Source organism: Biomphalaria glabrata, chromosome 4 (assembly GCF_947242115.1).
Source record: "Biomphalaria glabrata chromosome 4, xgBioGlab47.1, whole genome shotgun sequence".
NCBI lineage: Eukaryota > Metazoa > Mollusca > Gastropoda > Planorbidae > Biomphalaria > Biomphalaria glabrata.
This window is the reverse complement of record NC_074714.1, coordinates 43,469,595-43,491,791: the sequence shown is the minus strand read 5'-3', so window position 1 is coordinate 43,491,791 and position 22,197 is coordinate 43,469,595. Positions and strand designations below refer to the sequence as shown.

Genomic DNA, 22,197 nt, shown 5'->3' with positions numbered 1-22,197 from the left:
TTCAAAGTTCTAATGCAACGGCTACTTTTTTCTTTTCTAAAAGCGAAAAAGCTAATTTTTTAAATCACTTATGCAAGCATTTTTTTTTCATAAAAATACACCACTTTAATAGTAACAAACATTGGAGGCTTTTTATTTGGGAAGAAATACATATTCTACATTTTTAACACATTTATTCAAACGGTTTTAAATGTTTTGTCAAAAAAAATATTTTTTTTTACATTTGTATTGCTAAGTTAAGTAAGTTCTGTTATACTTACTACTACATTTACACACACACACAAATTCATTTTTTAAGAGAAAAGATCTATTTAGTATGCATATAAGTTGGACATAATTTAAAACAACAATTAATGAGTAGTTTTTCATATTATCACGTGAACTTCAGTGTTCGCATCTTTTCAATGAACACTCAACTAAAGGATTTTTTTACGGAAATTCTTTTCTTCTTAAGGAATAAGAGATTGACACTATACTAAACAAGTAGGTCAATTAGATATTCATTATCAGACATCAGTTAGGCCAGGTTCACATCTAACTTCTCATTCACTTTCACCTATCCTTTGGTCTGCTGGACCGCTGGGGCATCATACAAGATCTGTCAACCTTCTTTCTCCATTTTTCTTTGTTATTTGTCTTTGATAGAATTTCATTCTGATGTTCTTTCTGAAAATATTGAAACCTGCCTTTTTACCTGCCTGGGTGGACCACTTCGGGGGCCGTTTTGAGTTTATGTTTCCACGCAAGCTGCCTTTGTAACCTTGTTTTTTTTTTTAATCTTATTAGCTTATTTTTATTAGTCTGCTGAACTCCCCACCCCCGCACACAGAGACAAACAGACAGTCAGACTTCCACCTCAGATTTGTGTGTGTGTGTATTCCAGGAGCACCTCTGGGGTCTCAGGGTGTGAACAGACGAGATCTTGTTGTTTGCTGACGACGCAGAGAAAATTGAAAGCGAAGAGCTGTCAATAATCTGTGATCAACTCAAGACATCGTAACCTGCTCATAATCCTTGTTTGTCTCCAAGTTGATCTGTCACCCAGGTGTATGCAGTGTTTCACCGTTAGGGTCTCACGCCAGCTCACTCCAGAGCAGCAATGACCGCAATCAGTTAATTGTGACTGACCAGATGATATGTGCCCCCGGGCCATGATCCCTTCTATTCAAGTTTGACACGACTAGGGTCTTGGGGCCCCCAAGATAAAATGAAGTTTCTTTTCTTAGTTTTTTTTTTTCACATCATCCCTACCATTCCCCCTTTTTTCTACCTCCCGTCGCGTCGCCCCGCTGCCTGCCCCAGCGCAGGATGTGACAAATTGCCCCCCGACCTTCCATCTCTTAAAGTCTTCTCAAGCGTTGACTGCCGTTTTTTTTTTCACTGTCCTCATCTCGCGAGTCATTCTGGGGGTGCCGGGCATAGAGACGGAGGGGTGGGCGCCGAACCAGAAGTGGGAGTTGAAAAGTAAATCACGACAGCGTGCGTAGACTCCGCCCCGAGTTTGGAGACAAGCCTCGCCCTCTCGTCCTTACATTTGACAGTCCCTTCTTCCTGCTAGAGTTAGTATGATGGCGTTCGACACCCCCCCTTCTCTCCCCCGCATTCCCTGGTTCCCTCTTGTTTTTTTTTTCTTTTATTTGACAGTTATGCGGGCAAACGGGCAGTGGTAGTGATAGTCGGAGCCTAAGATGTCCTGCAGGTTTTGCCCCCCCCCCTTCCTTTTTTTCAAGAAAAAAAAAGTGTCTTTGTTGGTAAAAATAGTGGACGGTGGACTTGATGGAAGAACGAAGGGCTTGGTGGACACGCAGTGTATATGTTAGAGCTAGAGAGATGGACAGAAGCAAGAAGAGACAAAAAAAAAAGAATTGAAGATATGGGGAAAGCGAAGATGTAAGTGTGTGTGTGAATGGAGGGGGGGGATGCTGGGAATCCCTAGAAATCCTATAAATGACAGGCACAAGTACCACAGCTTGTTCCCCCCGGTCGATGAGCAATGGAGGACAGCGCATGACAGGAAAGTGGGCGTGGTTCCGCGTGTCAGTTTGTCGCGGCCGCAAATGTCGGGTGCTCTGTGCTGTCTCACCCCCCCCCCCTCAACTTGACGACACCACGCTGTCATCTCCACACTACATCTGCATGTATTCGGCACATCGTCACACTGACGATAACAAAAAAAAAATGGTTTTCTAAACCAACCAGTATGTACCGTGACTAAACAGCCGAACTGGGTGGAGGGTGCCGCTGATAAAAGGGGGCACATTTCCCTCCCATATACATATCTTAACAGGAAAAAAAAAATCAACTGGATCTTCATGAAAACTGGAAACTTAGTGACGACTTCTTTGTGACAACTTCTTCGCCTGTTTGTGTCATTTCATTATTTCAGTTCGTGTCGCGCCCCTTCCCTGACAAGAGGTCCGCCCGTTCCATAAGGGCGCGCGATGCGAGATGTGCCTTTTGGGAGTAGTTGCAGACCTTATATAACTTCTGACAGCATCATAGCGAGGCTCAGTTTGGATCCGACTATTTGCCGAGCAGTTTGTGATACGTTCAGTGTTCAGCCACAACAAAACTTGGACATTGGCCATTTCCAACTTGGTGTTCACTTGGGAACTGACCACCGTTTAGTCTACCTGCTAGACTCTCCTAGTGATGTTTAAATGATAATTCACATCTAAGTAAGTTGCTTTTAAATACACTTCTATAGTCTGTTCACTGCTCTTCATTTTGATAAAAGATAAACACGCTGACTTACGTGTCACGTCAATGAAACGGTCCATAAAGTTGTTTTAAACCGTAGGCCTATCAATTCTCATATAGTTACATTGTGTTCAAAATGATCAAATCTCTTCAAGTACGAGATACGTCTTGAAACTTAATTCAAGATCAGTTCAACATTTACAATTCTCGATATGTAACTGTCAATGCTATCTAGAACAAACAAACCAATTTAATTTTAGAACGAACCTTAATATTCCTTCTTAAAATTGCAAGTGGTCTTTTTTATTTATTTTTTTGTTTTTATTATTTATGTATCTATATTTTTGTTTCAAAACTTTGGCGTAAATTAAAATCTTCCACAAGCTACAACTAAAACGGAATAACATTATTGTCTACGATTCTCTCGAAACGGGAAATTAATTTTTTGTTACTAATGTGTTTTATGTCTCCTAGTATTATTTCCTCTAAAACGCGATATTTCAATCTAGAAACGGCCTGCATGTATATACGTTCTCTTCAACTCTGCTCAAATTAAAACTCTGAGAAAATTTACAAATGCGATTCGTTATTCTTAAATTTAAAGAAATTTGTTGATTTACCTGAAAACTAAACACATTTGAATATTCATTAAGTTTTTACTTTAAACATCAATTTATTTTTATATCCCTAGACATTTGCAATCATTTGGGCCTAACTTAAAAATTAAGACATCATTTTTTGGTTTTGTTTTGGTCATTAAAACTATTTATATATATTATTTATAACATAAAGCCTACTAAATATTAACGCTTGCTAGTTTCGTGTCAAACACGGCTTCAATATCTTTTTGGAAAATGTTGATAGACACAATGCCGAGAAAATAGGAAAGTAAAAATCTAAACCTTAAAATCAAACAAATTACTTGACACAAACTGTTAGGTAAATATACAAATATAAAATCTATTTTATCCTTCTAATAAGACCAAGCTTATAGGTTTAGTGACTAGACTCTAGCGTCCCCATACCGCAGAGTAGGTCTAGCAATGCTCAGTAGAAAGTAGATTCCTTGAAATATGTTTATCTGGGTGTATCATTTATCTGTGCCATCACACAACTTCAAGATCGGATCGATTAAATGTCATTCAAGATGACGTTGTAATTATAGAACTGATTGAGACTGATCGATACTTTGGTAACTGTAGAGACTACATAGGTAGAGCATCTTTTGTCTACGTCTGTCAAGTTTCTTAGAAAAAAATAATAACTTTACGAAATAATAAACTGCTTCCGGCATTATTTGTTTATTTATATATTGAAAAAAAATATTTCCTTTTATACATTATATATGTCCGGATAGATGTACTTTCCTTGCGAGTCGTTCACCTGTAAAACTATATACAAAGTCATCGCAAAGATTTTATTTTTAATCGCTGACAAGAAAATGGGATAAACTTTGTTGTTTTGTTTGCGATGTTTTGTAACGAAAGCCTTTTACACTAAAACCTCAATTTTTAATCATAAAACAAAAATACATGAAGGTAGTTACTTGTGTTTTTATTTATTAATTGTTATTCTTGTTTATTTTTGTGTTTCTATTTTGCAAGTAGAATATATTGACAGTCAAACGGTTAGGTGTCATCGGAGAGTATACTGTCTCTAGATTTTGAATTGTTGAGTAGCGTTTAAAGTATTCTCTGGGGTAGCGAATTTCTGTGACATATTTACAAAGCCTTCATTGAGTGCTGAGACATTCAATAATGTATGTCTCGTGTATCTGGTAGCTTACTAGCCTTACGTTTGTTGATTTTAGAGCGCTTACCCAGCAATTCAATATATACCAAATAGTCCTTTGATTTTGTTAATAGTGTTATTACACTATATACGGAATTATAAGAATGTGTTTTAAACTAATATACAAACATAAAACAGAAATATCTCGTAAAAATGATTCAAACAAGATGTTAAAAAACAAACAATGTTAACGATGAAGCGGGAAAGGACCAAATTGAATATTGAAACCGTTTGTACAGAAAACTTAGGACCTAATTGTTTCGCTTCAAGAAGAGAGAGAAAAAAGATAACCTACTTCAAAGCTGGAAGATTACATGTACAAAATATATCACAAGACATCATGGATTTAAAAGTAGCCCTCAACTATTATTAGTTACTTATGACCAGTATTTCATTTATAGATTTTTTGAATTACAAACACAAGCGGCATTTGATTATCATTAACAAAGCTGTAGGAAATATCACTGTAATTTTTGCCAGATTTAAAACAACTTACTATCACGTAGGCCCTACATATCTAAATACTAGTTCACATGTAGGACAGGTTTCAGCCCGTTACAAATTGATCTTGACCAACCATGTTAGAATCTATCTTTAATAAAAATTCATGTAGGCTTTATCATAACGCCAAACAGTTCTGGGATCAAACTTCGGATAGATTAAGTTAATAAAAATATAATTGATCTATGACTGTCGAGTAAGTGAATTCCTTGTATGACTGGTCTAATATAGGTTTTTTTGATAGGACAATCAGGTAGGCAAACCATAATGACAAACCAAATATGGCAGGCAGAATCCAATATTTCTTTAACTTCCGAACTTCAAACTTACGTATCTGTAGTGTTGAACATGTCACCTTAACCAGTGATACCCAAACTACGATCCACGGGCTATAAACGTGAAGCATTTCTTTACGGTCCTCCATCCCAGGACCATAAAGATAGGCCATCCACTGACCTAACCCATCCACTGACCTAACCCATCCACTGACCTAACTTATTCACTGACCTAACCCATCCACTGACCTAACCCATCCACTGACCTAACGTATTCACTGACCTAACCCATCCACTGACCTAACTTATTCACTGACCTAACCCATCCACTGACCTAACCCATCCACTGACCTAACCCATCCACTGACCTAACCCATCCTATCATTCCCCTTATACATAGTTGTATAACTAAAATAAACTAAGCAATGTTGAAGTAGTGTTTCTACATTCTATCCCTGAGTCGTTAACTTTCTTCTAATAGAACTACAGGAGTTTGTATCTTCCTAACAAATATATAACATATCATTCGTAGTTCAAGCTTTATTACAAATATAATTGCATACAATCTATTAATTAAGGCCAGCTTTACTAAAAGAGATAAATCTATGTACTGGTACTCCGTGTGATTAGATTCTCTCTACTATGGACCCACCAGTAGTTTAAAAGGATGCTTCGCGCTTCCCTTAAAATAAATATTACAAAGAAATAGCGATTCCAGACTCATATTTAATATATGGGTAAAGTTAACATAAACTGATCCTTAGGGCCCCCAAGCCACACATTTTTTCACGGATATTTTAAATTATTTTGAAGAAAAAGTAAAGGGAACTTTGTCTTGTTGATTACAAAGGGCCCCTTATCTCAAATAGCTTAGGATCTTAATAAGTGTAGATCCGGTCCTGTTTATAACTGCAAACTTTTTGAGACAGGAAATGTATCTTTGTGAATTATTTTAGTGACTTATCCCTGTGGCCTAAAAGACTTATCATTGTGATCTATTCTATTGATTTATCCCTGTGGCCTAAATGACTTATCATTGTGATCTATTCTATTGATTTATCCCTGTGGCCTAAATGACTTATCATTGTGATCTTTTCTAGTGATTTATCCCTGTGGCCTAAATGACTTATCATTGTGATCTATTCTATTGATTTATCCCTGTGGCCTAAATGACTTATCATTGTGATCTATTCTAGTGATTTATCCCTGTGGCCTAAATGACTTATCATTGTGATCTATTCTAGTGATTTATCCCTGTGGCTGAATGACTTATCATTGTGATCTATTCTAGTGATTTATCCCTGTGGCCTAAATGACTTATCATTGTGATCTATTCTAGTGACTTATCCCTGTGGCTGAAATGACTTATCATTATGATCTATTCTATTGACTTATCCCTGCGGCCTAAATGACTTATCATTGTGATCTATCTTAACGTTGTCCTTGGATCTTTCCAAGTTTTCTATACTTCTTCAAGATTGAACCATCGTTTGCTTGGCTCATTCCAAGGATGGAGAAATAGTGCGCTTGGTACATATCCCTTTGGAGTACACAGGATTGACTTTCTCATAAATTATACGTAGAAATACAGACTGAACTTAATTATTAAAATTTATAGAAGATTTATTCTTAACTGTTTGTTAAAGTAATTGAAACTGATATTGTAGTCTAATTCGTAGATACTTTTTTTTAATCTCTTTTGAATTTTATTCGGGGATAATCAAAAAGATCTAGAATTGATTAGGCCGATCTTTTGATGCAATATAACGGATGTACCTAGCATATTGGATACATATTATTGAACTGAAGTGCTCTGAGCTACTATCATGGAAACATTGCTTTGTTTGTTTGTCTTTTATATTTTACTAAATGAAAGCCCAAAGTTATAAGGAAAATGTGGTTCATGAGAACAAATCGAATGATTTTATTTCTTTCTGAAGCTATACTAGGCCTACTGTTAGAGACTTTTTAACAATCAGTATATCAGAGAAGATTGTTTAAAAAACTAACTTTCTATTTGATGTGATTTATCAAATGGCAACGAATTTATCTACTGTGCTAATGACAAAATAGGTAGGGCACAGATGGGTCTGAATGATCACGTAATGTACGAAATTATTCTTTTCATCTTTATGCATATAAAAAATGTATATATTTCTCAGACATACAAGTTTACAACAAATGACCACTTTATTTTGAGATTTTTGTTCTCGAATATGAATACATCGTGTGATATTTTTTTTAAATCTTAACTTAAATACACTAGTTTTATCCTTATCTGTGTTTTAGCTTCATTTAGATCTAACTTTCCCAATCATTTTGGTTTTAGCTTCATTTAGATCTAACTTTGCCAATCATTTTGGTTTTAGCTTCATTTAGATCTAACTTTCCCAATCGTTTTGGTTTTAGCTTCAGTTAGATCTAACTTTCCTACAATCATTTTGGGTTTCATCTATATTTAGATTTAACTTGTCAACATTCTGTTGTGTTTTAGTTTCATTTCAATAAAACCCCGTTGGGTTTTACCTTCACTTAAATATAACTGTTTCCCATCATGTTGTGTTTTAGCTTCTCATAGGACTTAGTTATAACTGTTTCCGATCATGTTGTGTTTTAGCTTCTCTTAGGACTTAGTTATAACTGTTTCCCATCATGTTGTGTTTTAGCTTCTCTTAGATATAACTGTTTCCCATCATGTTGTGTTTTAGCTTCTCTTAGATATAACTGTTTCCCATCATGTTGTGTTTTAGCTTCTCTTAGGACTTAGTTATAACTGTTTCCCATCAAGTTGTGTTTTAGCTTCTCTTAGATATAACTGTTTCACATCATGTTGTGTTTTAGCTTCTCATAGGACTTAGTTACAACTGTTTCCCATCATGTTGTGTTTTAGCTTCTCATATGACTTAGTTATAACTGTTTCCCATCATGTTGTGTTTTAGCTTCTCTTAGGACTTAGTTATAACTGTTCCCCATCATGTTATGTTTTAGCTTCTCTTAGTTATAACTGTTTCCCATCATGTTATGTTTTAGCTTCTCTTAGATATAACTGTTTCCCATCATGTTGTGTTTTATCTTCTCTGAGGACTTAGTTATAACTGTTTCCCATCATGTTATGTATTAGCTTCTCTTAGTTATAACTGTTTCCCATCATGTTATGTTTTAGCTTCTCTTAGATATAACTGTTTCCCATCATGTTGTGTTTTAGCTTCTCTTAGGACTTAGTTATAACTGTTTCCCATCATGTTATGTATTAGCTTCTCTTAGTTATAACTGTTTCCCATCATGTTATGTTTTAGCTTCTCTTAGTTATAACTGTTTCCCATCATGTTATGTTTTAGCTTCTCTTAGATATAACTGTTTCCCATCATGTTGTGTTTTAGCTTCTCTTAGGACTTAGTTATAACTGTTTCCCATCATGTTATGTATTAGCTTCTCTTAGTTATAACTGTTTCCCATCATGTTATGTATTAGCTTCTCTTAGTTATAACTGTTTCCCATCATGTTATGTATTAGCTTCTCTTAGTTATAACTGTTTCCCATCATGTTATGTTTTAGCTTCATTATAGCTCTGTTCCCTCATCATTTTTAGATCATCTCCTTACACACGTGACTATTTAAGCCCCCTGTCTTATTGTCCTTCTCTCTGACCTTCCGGTCAGGATTAGCGTGACATGAGCAATGCATGTCCACGACCTCTGACCTTTCCCCTACCAAGACATCACCCAATTAATGAAATGCATTAGGCCATTTGAGGGCGGAGTGACAAAAGGTTGTAACAAGGATGAGAAATTGGAAAACAGCTAGGAGTGTATCTAATTCTTTCTTCTTCATCACTCATAGGCGTCCCCCAGGCCCCCACCCCCACCACACACAGACACCGAGACACATAATCGTCCATTCCTATCAAAGAGAAGATGAGCACATAATAAGTGTGTCTGCTGAAGTAACTTCCTGTGTGTCTTGACTTTCTTGAACTAGTGTCATTCTGGCCTAGTTAATCTTTCGTGTTTCTTGCTATATGATTCAAAAAAACAACTAGATCTATGGTCAATAAACATGACCGCAAATTAGGGTTCCCTGAAATTCACCACTACAGGTCAGTTATGCTAAACGTCGACTCACGTTTTCGTATAGTCCTGTTGTTATCAAATTCGACACTCTCCAATATTGTTTGCTTCTATTGTATGTCAACTTTTTAAAGTCAGTAAAGATTTTTAAAAAATTAAGTATCCAGAAGAAGTTCTGACAATTACACGCTAATTGTGTAAAAATAATAATAATAATATTACACATAGATTGGTCAGTCACTACTATTTGTACTAAGCGATCAGCTTTTGTTACATTTGTGTTGTTTCTAGTTACGAACTTGAATACATTGTGTATTACTAAGAACGAAAAATGACATGTAAAAGCAGGAAGCCTGCATCATTTCGTAGTATCTAGAATCAACTTTATATATATATATCTCGTCACGACTTCTTTTTATTACCGCTAGTTGCCCCATTTGTTAGTGTATGTCGTGCCATTGTCCTGCATCGAACACTGACACATCCTCCATTGTGATGCTATGTGGGCTGCAAACGAAAGTGTGTATACATTGGATTGTGCTCAAAGAACACAAAAAATGATGTAAAAAACTTAAAACTGCACTGCTTATTAACAGCGATATTCTGTTCAAACAAAAACGAGTCATTCGTAATTATTCGTCATAGACAAAATCTTCAAATGTCTTGCGATAAATACAAAACGATCCTGAACTTTTCATGCTCTATTATAATGTCTTGTCTTCTTCATCGTTCATGATGGTATTATTGATCAACAATGATTGACTCTAACAGAGAATTTTATAATTGCCTGTATCATTTTCTAACTGATCCAGCTACATTCCAATGACAAATTGAACATATCTAGATATTCTGTTGTTTTTTTGGAGTAACCTGCTTTGCATATCTTGTGTGATATCCAATTATTTTTTTTTCCATCTCTTAGCTTTTAATTTTTGTCTGTTTGGCCTCTCGACCAACGAACCTCAACTTGTGAAGGATTAATTCAGTCTAGTATAAGCTACACATATGCATCGCCATCACAGATTCTAATGTCAATGAAGTTCCAGTTTTTTTTTCTCTGAATTTCTATAGATTATTAATAATAGAAGGCTGTTACTGTTAAGTCAATAGATATGCTACTGCTATCAAGTCTTTTGTTATATTACATCACTGATCTCAAGGGTAGTCTATACATCGAGTCATACATGTGCCAATTGTATTAATTGTTTCTTATAATCTTAAACGTTTGTTAGGATGTGTCTAATCAATATCTATCATTGTCTGAGTTTATGCTTTACCACGTAAGGGTTGCTTACATATAAAACAAAATGTACCTACAATCATTCACTGGCTGATTCATCGGACGAAGGCTGGACTATCGTGTGCGGGTGGTGGTGGCTGAGTGGTGAGACGCTTGCCTTACGAATCGGAGGGTACGGGTTGGAATCCTGCTGAAGATAAAAGGAGATATTCATAAAGCATTTTACTGGAACTCAGTGACTCTGGGGGTCTTATTGGGCCTACCACTTCACTTAGGATCAAACAAATATGCCGCTGTTATATAGTATATGTATTAGTGAATCGACTGATATAACCTGGTGTAACACATAAACAGTGTTGACAAATATGTTACATAGTAAGCCAGGTATAATAGAGTGAAATGGATAATGAAATAGGCAACATGTATGAAATATTTAGTGCTAATTTCATAGTCTACCAGCGTAGAAATGCTAAAGCTATCTTATATTTATTTAGTATTTTATAGATTTAAAAAAGCTTGTAGATATTTGTTTTAAAAAATGAGTTTATTTTGTTGGTTCAAGACGATTTCAAGCCTGTATACAATTAGTGTGTGAGTTAATACATTCGCCAAGAGGGCATGTTAGATTATATGTCTGTACCTACAAACCAACAAGACTTAATAGGACTGTTCAACAAACCAAGAGGCAAGGAAATAGAAGAGAGGAAGACCACGGCTAACGTGTATAAACAGATGCACAATAGATTGGAGTTCGGGTACAGAGACGTATATCTCGGGAGATATCTGAATGGAAAGATATTTTAAAGGGAGATCAGGGCTCACAAGTTGTTGCGCCAGTGGAACGGAGGAAAGAAGATTTAAACATTTACTTTATGAACTATGTTTGTTCCACCATAAACAAGCAAAAACAGAATCAAAATAACCTATTTTTCTCATTAAATGGGTTGCATTGGCGCATACATCAAGTTTTGTAGCACCAAGAAAACACCAGAAACGAATTAGAAATATCCTTTAAAAAAAAACTAGGTGCCAGAAATATTCTTTTGAAAACAGCTTTCTATTTATACATCGTTTGTTTCTGTTGTTTCTCCCTAAGTGATCTCTCAAAAAAAAACTTTTGTCCATTCTAAAACTGTGGCTGCTGAACCTTAAAACATTGAACGTAAATAAACAAGGATCGAAATAGAAACCTGGTCAAAAAGTTCGTAAGAACAAAATATTGCGAAATCGGTTAAAATATTATATTTTTGTCAGCAACCTAAGAAAATAGCTCTCTATTAACTGCAAGTAAATATTTGTATATGGCAGTGTCAGAGACACGGCGAATGAACTTTTGTGGTGCAGTGATTAGTATGTGTTTATTTTGCAGCGTAGTTACTATTTTGTGCCCGGAATCCTGAACCATTACCCAATAGAAAATGTTGACTGTAATCAACAAATTTGACGTGATTTCTGTGCGTAGTAAGAGCTTAGAAAGTGCAAGTGCTGAAATTTGTTTTAATCAGTCGAGATTTCCTTGTAATATTAATAACGTATGTTCTAATTCAGCATCTGAAAAATCGAGTACTTAAAGTCATATTCAGAAGTTAGTTGAAATGAATTAAAGTAAACTTGCTAAACAGGCTAAAGAATGAAAGTTTGTACCAAAGCATTTAAGCCAATGGAATATAAATATCGAGAAAAAAAAAAGAGAGAAAGCGCTTAAAACAAATATTTCCTTATTAGGAGAATTAAAAGTAAAATACCATTTTCGGACTTAGCGATATATAGGATAAATAATTAAAAGCTCATATGTTTCTATAGCCAGCGTATAATGAGGGTGCCATGTGGCCAGCACAACGATCAATTGCCTTTACTTTTCCCAATTCATGTCAGCTACCCATTACAGTTGGGCGGACTCCAGGGCGTCCTTAAAATCTCGAAGTTAAAAAATCTCAGTCTTTTCTGGGATTCAAACCCAAGACTCTTTGGTTCGGAAGCCAAGTGATTTACCACTCAGCCACCCAATCGGAATAATGAGATAAACTTAAGTGTGTTACGTTCATTTGTTAGTTATTAGCAAAAAAAATATTTGTTTATAATTAGGTACAAAATATTTTACTACTGACTTATAAAGCAGAGGTACTTACATTTTTTGACATGGGGACTCCTTTCAGATAGTCAAAACTTGCCCATGGACCCCTAAGTGAAAAAGCTACACAAGTGCATTGTACATAAATGACAAATGTAGGGTATGAATGCTGAAGGAGTGCTTTTTTTTTTTAACTTGTTTAAAAAAAAGTATTGTGATGTGGTTGACATTTTGTTGTGCATTTGTGTTTGTAAGCAGCAACCGCAAATCTCCACAAGCAACAATTTCTAGTTGGTTCCTTTTAGTTGGGATGAGATTCGCAACGAGCTGAATGCACATTTTATACACATTTTGTCAAATAGAAAGAAATAGAAAGACGGACAAGCCATTCACAATGTGTGTACAATAATCCACATTTCAGGATATAATAGTGTAACCTGTTTGTGGAAACAGTTATTTGTTCTATCTTTGTTCGAGAACATTGGTTTAGGTTCCTCTCTTGTAGGTATTTCAATTCGATGCTCTGTTTCTGTGTTTGAATTCTTTGTCCACACACAATAGAGTTCAACGCCCATTCGGGAATATCCAAGTGAAGAACGTCTTCAACCCTTTGGTTTAGGTCGTTAAAGAATTGTGCATAGTTGAATATTATTCAAATTATCCGATCGGATAAGCTGGCTTTTTGCGAAGAAAGTATTTTAATTGTATAAAATATTCATATTTTCTAGACCCCTTACGGCTGTCTCACTTGAAAGAAGCTGACCTTGGTGTTTTTGGAGGTGATCTTTTCCCAAATCAGGATTCAGGCAATACTACATTTACTCTTGTTGGAAGCCATCAAAGTCACGTAGACTTTCTTCTTCCTAGATTTGGCGATGCCCTCTTGGACATTTCCATTGCATTTAGCCTCTATGTAGACATTTCCTGAGACTTTTCTCTCAGCAATGAAACTTAGAAACACTAGAGAAATTCTGTTTGACAGATTTGTGAATGACATTGGAGAATATAATTCTTCGACCGGCTTACGCAATCATCTATAATCTTTGCAGGAACAGGTCTGAGTCAGAAAAGCTAGTGCTAACTAATTGGATGGTGCAGAAATTTTGATCTTAAACAGAAATAATTTCTTAATTTGTTTTCTTCTGAATTAATTCAGTACATATTAGGATTAAAAGACATACCCCCCCACACACACACACACAATATAAATAATCTTGTAAAAAAATATAAGAGTTGAGGATCTGATAATGAGAGATCTCATCGCTCTCATGTATTAACTGGAGCTCGTGGTCACGTGGTGTTATTACTTTCACAAGCATACATTATGTATATCCCTATGCATGTCAAGCCCTAGTATTTGTTTCACTCGATACCTGAGACATGATGCAATCCTCCCATCTTGCACATCACAAAAACATGGGTAAGATTTTGTTTAAGTTTGCAGGACTTTCATTGGATGTCTCTGCAGACTCGATCAAATATTCATAATCTTATGTAAGCATCCATCACAAGGGATTGGGCTTGAGTTTCTTCTTTTTCTTAGGAGAGCGTAAGATTTAGAGCAAACCAAATATTCACATATTCACATTTGATTAGAGTAACACCATTAGTAAATATCACTAAATTTTGGGACCTCAGGACATAAGACTAAAAAGACTTAAAACACCAAACCATATAAATACAAACAACAACAACAACAAAACTAATAAAATATTTAGAAAGACACAAAGATAAAAGCATTTTTATTATTTCTATGCAAGGATAAAATAACGTTAGAGCATTGAATGGGTTGCCTGAATCAGCCAGGAAAATCAACGACAGAGTTTAAGTCGCATGCAGGACTAGATTGATACATGAAAAGCACATGACGTAATTTAACGTCTGTAATTTATAGGATAAGATAAGATAATTTATTCATATAAGTATATATATAAGTTTTGTTTAACTTATACATAGAAGGCACAAGAGATAGGGGTCAAGAGGCGACCTAACAGTTTCAGAGTCTAATATAGGCGTTAGAAGTAGGTAATAAGGGTGGAACTCCCAATGACAGACCCTGTTTGGTAACCTTCGCTTAGTATCCGTATGCAGATTATAAGCAGTACGATGTTATGGAGTTCAAAGGTCTTAAATTCCACTCGCCCAAAGCCCACCCCAAGGCTCCGCACCTATCCCTCCCTATCTAGCAGCCTGACTTGTAAGAAGAGAATCCTCCATAAGTTTATTTATTTAATGGCCACGGTTTTGCAATGTGGGAAATAACAACAGATCAATCTTAATTAAACAGGCTATTGTTATTTCCTCTAGGTCTTGACAGAAATAAAGCGAAGAACACACAAGGCCATAATAGCATCGTGCGAGGAAGTGAAACCGAATCGTCATCTAGACAAATTGGATGGGTCGATGCCTGGTGGGGGAGGGGGGAGCGTGCGATCTATCCATAGAGATGAGGAAACTTAAAGGGATCTGGGGGGGGGGGAGGAGGAACAATGACGTGCATCTGGTCAACAAAAGCTGATGACGATTGAAAGAGGCGTTATGATTTCGATTGCGCGGAAGGATATTAAGTGGATGTTTGTTTAGCGGACTTGCTTTCAATGCACTTTGGTCTCACGGTTGTTACTAGTAATAGTAGAATGAATGTTTGTTGGTTGCTAAAAATGAAATCCATTTTTTTTTAAGGCAAACTAAAGATTTTTTTTTTATTCTGGTAACGTCTAAGCCAAAGCTTTCTGTCTATCGAGACTATTGTATTTATACTAATGAGGGGGAAAGAAAACAACCACTCTCGTTGTTTCAATACAACTGCTTGCAAATTAGATGGTCGACAAATATTTCAGTGTCCTATCTAGTTACCAAGTCACCAGGACCATCATGTGTGTCTGACCACTGACAAACATTTGTTTTGAAGTAAATATTCAGCCAAGGGACTTTCACATCGCCAACAGTGTTCTTTATTGACATTTTAAAGACACCATCAAACTGATTGTTCCCAAATAGACACACAGGTTTAGTCCCAGAGTAGAGCTAGCAGAATCCATAGAGTGGAAAAGCGAATGGATTATAAGGAAGAATGGTAGCGTAAGATATCAATTATGTACATATATTCTAAATGTTTTACATGAATTCAGAGTTGAAGATAATTCACATTCTAGTCCAAATCTCCCATAAAACGATGGGGACGGCAGTGGACAGGGTATGAACTGGAACCGAACAGTCCAGCATGCGTAGCACAAGATCAAACAACCATCCAATATCAATATATCTTTGGGGATTTTCATATTAGGTTAATCGCAGTAATCTTCTCGTTGTTTAGGTTTGAACTTTTTTAGGATTTGGTTTACATAAAAAAAAATTAATTAAAAGCAATAAAATGCAGTAAGGACGCAGAAATGAGAAAGCGATATAACAAAAATATGTGGGCAATATAATGGAACTTCAAGAAAGCGTTTTGAGGGAAACTTGGAGTGATTGAAATAGACAAGGCAACAATGTCAAGGACGTTCTACTGAAACAGAACTGTTACCAACAAAGTAATGACATTTTTTGATTGGGCTACACGCTACAAGACTTTTTTTCAGAAAAGTGAAAAAAATATGCTTTTAAAAAAGAAAACACTTAGTTCACCAATGCTTCTTGAAACCAGGCACATCAGAAAGCGAGCTATTTATAGATTTGCCTTCACTCTTTCTAACAATGCTCCTTGAACTGTCAAATTAAACTGAGCTTAAATAGAGTCTAGATTAATTTAAAACTTATTAGTTTTATTAAATTAGTTATATTATGAGTAGAAATAAACTGCATTCTTTTACTATAGTGGTCTGTTGACCAGCTTATGAACATGATTTGTACATGTTCTAACTATTTGTTTCTATTTTCTAGATTGCCACAAGAGTTGTCCAGAAAACAAAAATGTCAACGTCTCACGCCTCCAGCGATCCATGCGTGCAATCAAGCCACCAGAAACAGAATGTGGCAAGAGCATCGGGGAAAAAGTCGTTGCCCTTTTCTATCGACAGCATCATGGGCCGCGAGCCAACTATCCCTTCCCACACCCCTGTGGTGCTGACTCCCCTCACGCCCTCTGTCGCCTCTCCGTCACCCACATTCAACTGCTCGTCAGAGAAGAGCTCTTCCACCAAGGCTGAGGCGTCACACTACGCTGCCCTACCGAGCCCAGGGTCGGACTGTACGGACTTGTCGATGGGGCCGCTGAAAAGAAGCGTGAAGGCGACGTCGCCGCTGACAATTTATACGTCCCATTCGCCCTTGAGAAAGTCTCCTGGTGTTTGCCTGAGGACATCCACGCCGAATCCGGAACCCAGAAAAGATGTTGGAGACTACGAGAGAATTTTATCGGAACACCACATGAAAACGTCAGAGTCCCACCGACGTACACCAACAAGATCTTCAGCGTCACGAGGTTACGATTTCCGGAACGGCAAATCTGCCGCCGCTGCAGTGATGTATCCGTCTAGAGATTCCGGCAATCATGCCTTCTTTCAGTACACACGGGATATTTATAATGGCCTTCACGATCCATCACGAGGTCAACCCATCATGGCTGCTCTTCCTTCCGGCTTCACTGGCATTCATCCGGGGCTGACCAGAGATATACGAGATATGGGTCCAGTTTATCCTAACTTTCACCACGCCTTTATGGGAGCGATCCCAAGGCCTGCAAGTCTCGAAGACTATCATGCCCAGCTCTTACGGTGTTATCCTCTTCTCAGCCCTGGACTCTTGACCCATATCAGCGCTGGACAAATGGCTAATGTACCTTTAAACATTTTTGAGTCTATGAAACATTCACAGCTTCACCATTCATTTCTTAGAAGTCCTTCAAACAATAACAATTCCAATATTAACAATAACCTAAGCTGCTCTACCGCTCCAGAGAGTGGTCATATTTCAGGACATTCACAACGAATGAACGAACCCCCTTGCAAGCAACTTAGTCCGCGATCATCGTGCAGCACTCCTGGAAGTATTTCTCTTCAAAAATCGACAGACCAGCAGCGTGGATGCTCTTATGATTCCCATAGCTCTGAATCCAGCCCCCATGATATATCCGTGAAAACAGAGGACAGTATGGAAGCCGATGATCAGTGCGTGGACTTATCTTCCCCAAACAGCTCTGTTGCGAGTAGTAATGAAGATTCCAAATCGAAGAAGCTTCTTGGGAAATCGCAAAAGACATTCACCTGTCCTGAGTGTGGGAAAGTTTTCAACGCTCACTATAACCTTACCCGCCACATGCCTGTTCACACTGGTGCAAGGCCGTTCGTCTGCAAGGTCTGCGGAAAGGGTTTCCGCCAGGCTAGCACGCTCTGCCGGCACAAAATCATCCACACGTCCGAGAAACCGCACAAGTGCGGCACCTGCGGGAAAGCGTTCAACCGCAGCTCCACACTGAACACGCACATGCGCATACACCAGGGCTACAAACCGTACGTGTGCGAGTTCTGCGGCAAAGGGTTCCATCAGAAAGGTAACTACAAGAACCACAAGCTGACCCACAGCGCGGAGAAGCAGTTCAAGTGCAGCGTCTGCAGCAAGGCGTTCCATCAGGTCTACAACCTTACCTTCCACATGCACACACACAACGATAAGAAGCCCTACACTTGCCACGTCTGCGGTAAGGGTTTCTGCAGAAACTTTGACCTGAAAAAGCACATGAGGAAACTGCACGATGCCTCCCAGCTTGGGGGCTCAGGGCACTCCTCTGACCGCATGAGCCCACAATCCAATTCAAACCAGCCCCAACATCGGGATCTCCCATCCCCTCATTCACACATGTACTCTGGACAGGGAGGGTTCGGGCCCTCCGCGTTCCTCGCCAGACCACCCATGTTCCATCATCAAGCTCTTGCGTGCCAGAGGCGCCTCCTGTCGCCTTACATCGTCGGACCCAACGCTGCTACTCTTTTACACAAAATTTCATCCATGATATAAAAATTATGATGACATTAACTCTTAGTGATATTGACAAGAGAAAAGATAATGGACGCGCAACACACGAGGACCAGAAAACTTGTGCTTACAAGACGTTCCTGTAATTTATGATGTATTTTTATTTTATTATATTTTTTTTTTGGAAGAATTATGTTGACCTGTACTTTCTATCTTACGTTACATTGAAAGAAAAAGAAAATACAATCATATGGTGGAGACAAAATTTGTATGTGAGAATGAACTAGACAGACAGACAGACAGGCAGACAGATAGATAGATAGATAGATAGATATAGATTGATAGATAGATAGATAGATAGATAGATAGATAGATAGATAGATAGATAGATAGATAGATAGATAGATAGATAAATAGATAGATAGATAGATACACTACATACATACATACATACATGCACACATACATACATACATACATGCACACATACATACATACATACATACATACATACATACATACATACATACATACATACATACATACATACATACATATACATTTTAAAATATAACTTGCAACATGCAGTTTATATATTTTCAGTTAACATGGCTAAAAATATCTTTACATAGACATTTGCGGTAATATTGAAAATGTGAAAACCTTTCATCAATTAAACATTGTTTTCAATTGTCAACTTAGTCTCTAGGCTACTTTATGTTGTCAGTCAAATTGAACTAAATGCACTAACTTTCACGGCGAGTATAACAACACTAGGGAATTGGTCAACTATGGTTTAGCACGAAGACTTCCTGGTGGTAGTGTTTATTCTTGTTGAAGTGCAATGTCCAGGGAATGTTTCACAACATCACATAAGTTCCAATCAATTTTTTAAAATACTAATTAAAACAATTTGAAACTGTTGCAGTTCTAACTGCGCAGTGAAGTAGCACATTCAAGAAATTATTAAAATTAGAGTAAAATTTTCCTTTCAGACCATGCGATCTATGGCAGGGAGGATGTTAAGGTCATTTGTTTCTTTGGACAACGGTAAACGAGCAGGGTGTTATCTGGCAAGCACAACGACCAATCGCCTTTACTTTCCCCAACTATAAAGTCAGGTACTCACTACATTTTGGTGGACTCAGGGGCGCCAAAATTCCCGAAATTCAAAATAACAGTCTTCACCGAGATTCGAACCCAGGACTCCAGGTTTGAAAGCCAAGTGCTTAACCAGTCCCACCAAGTAATCATTACATTTTCTAAATAGTTCAATTATGCTTTGTAAAAACAATTAACAATAATGAAAGTAAAAGTAAGTTCCCCTTTTAGACCTAGCGGTTTCTGTGGCCAACGGTTAACGAGGGTGCCATGTGGCTAGCACAAAGGCCAACCGCCTCTACTTTCACCAGCTAGTGTCAATTAGAGCTGGGTGGACTCAGGGCCGCCCTAAACATTCAGAAATTAAAAAATCAGTCTGCATCAGGGTTAAAACCCGGGACCCTTGACTACTCATTCCACCTTTATGAAGCGACTTTCAGTAAGAACGATTACTTTGTTCTTAATATGAATGATATATATTTAAAAAAAAAACTCGGAACATTTGTTATCTTGCCCCTATTCTCACCCGCCCCTTTTGTTTTCAGATTGTACATTTAAATAATTAATAGTTTACTGCCTTCCCACCCATACAATTGAATGGCTTTATAATTTAGATTAATATCGTGTTTGGAAAAAAAAAACTTTACTTTTTATAACTACTTTACAAAACAACATATTTTCATTTTTTTACCGTTTTTCACGACATAGTGTGAAGAGATCTGTATGTCCATTCTAGACATAAAATATATGTGTCTTTGATCTGGATATATAGGCCTTCTTTTGGAATCTGGGATTTTTTTCGTGGGGAGTGAGTATTAGGGCGAGGTAAAAAATGTTCCTTTTTTAAAAAAATTTATCATTGATTAGTTGTTAAGGATTTGGTAATTGTTCTTATGGAAAGTCAATAGCTTCATAGAGGAAGAATTGTCTTTAAAAAAAAAAACTATTTTATTTTAAAAGATATTCCTTTCGAGCTCTCATACAATCTCCTCATGATAATATTTCTAAGCAGCCAAATAAAGTTAAAAATAGCATAAAAAAAACAACAACAATACATTCAGTACAAAAATTTAGACACGCCTCTGTGTCTCCCTGGTATGGAATGGTTTTTATTACAATTTTATTTTAAATGTTTATTTTAAAGATTTAAATTTACTTTCATCAATTAGCATGCAATACAATCAGCCACTTAGGTATAAAAACGTGTTGATCTAATTCTATAAACAAAATGAGTTGGTATCTAGAGTCTTCTACATTTGTTTGTTTCTTTATGGAAGAATGGCATAATACAATAGCGAACAGCTCAACAATGCAAGTAAGAGCTTTGTTTATTTTTATATACATAACACATAATGCTGTGACAATGCATTGTGACAATGCAGGCATGAAAACATATTTTTTTTTTGTAAACATACATTTAATTTGGAACAATGCGATGATGGCTGTGAGGCAGGTTGAACACTTTGTAACAAAAAATATATAAATTTGTGCGCTTTTGTATAACTTTTTCTTTTTTTATTAGTTTATGGTGTTTTTTAAGCGCATAAACCATTATTGTGTTGTTGTTTTTTTGTTGTTTTTGTTGTTGTTGTTTTTTTTTGGTGCGAAATAACCGTTTGACAAGAAGAAACTTAGATTTCTGTTTTTATGTGTTTTTTTTTCTGATCATTGTTAACTTTTTTTTTCTTTTTCCCCCATAAATAAACGCTGTGTGAAAGTTCAAACGTAATGTTTTAAAACAGTGTGACTCTATAGAGAGGTGAAAAATAAAATTAGATTCATGGTTTACCAATGCAAGACATATAGATAGCTATGATTTAGATCGAAATAGTTTGAGCTCCATACGAGTATATATGTACAACTAGTATAGAGGCGGGGAGAAGAAATAGCGTTGAAACAGTAAAGGAAAGTTAATTTTCTGCTTTTTTAAAAAATGGAGGTAGCCCTTGCGTGGTATTGTAATTGCGTGTGGGTGTGTGTGGGGGGGACGTGTGTTTGTGGGTATGATTGTCTGTAGGTGGGACATGCATGTGTGTATGTGACAATTTTTGTGAGAACGAGGTCCATTCTTTAATGTCTATCTCTCACATACATGTAACCATATAATTTCAAAGAAAATAATTATTTTGTATGAATTGTTTTTAGCATGTGTACAGTAAAAATGGATAACTGTCTGGCTATGTACATTAAATTACATTATCTGATATATTATTCAAAGTAGTTTAAAATGTATTTGTACAAAATTATCCAAATATACAAGAGTTTAATTTATATGAATTTGTGCACATTATTTGATTATATTCATTGTTCTTTAGTTTCTGGAAAGAATAATAAAAGAAGTTACAATTTTATTAAATATCTTTTTTTTTTAAATTCCTTTTGGCTCACCATGTTGAAAAGTACTCCATATGCTTGGACAAATTGGTAAAAACGCTCCAATCCTAGCGCTGTTTGAGGATGGAATGTGTTGCCTGAATCAGTCATAAAAACCAACGACTTGGCGGATTTACATGCATCGTTAGATTAACGCATACGATG

General features: G+C 36.6%; 1 protein-coding gene across 1 annotated transcript; it reads left to right on the top strand.

Moving 5' to 3' along the window:
- Window positions 1–2,225: 2,225 nt before the first annotated feature.
- Window positions 2,226–21,997, top strand: LOC106054074 (fez family zinc finger protein erm-like). The gene is made up of 2 exons (XM_056025211.1): window positions 2,226–2,678; window positions 16,528–21,997. Exon 2 carries the CDS (start codon window positions 16,558–16,560, stop codon window positions 18,598–18,600), a length of 2,043 nt encoding a protein of 680 aa, XP_055881186.1. The 5' UTR covers window positions 2,226–2,678; window positions 16,528–16,557; the 3' UTR covers window positions 18,601–21,997.
- The last annotated feature ends 200 nt before the right edge of the window (window positions 21,998–22,197 follow it).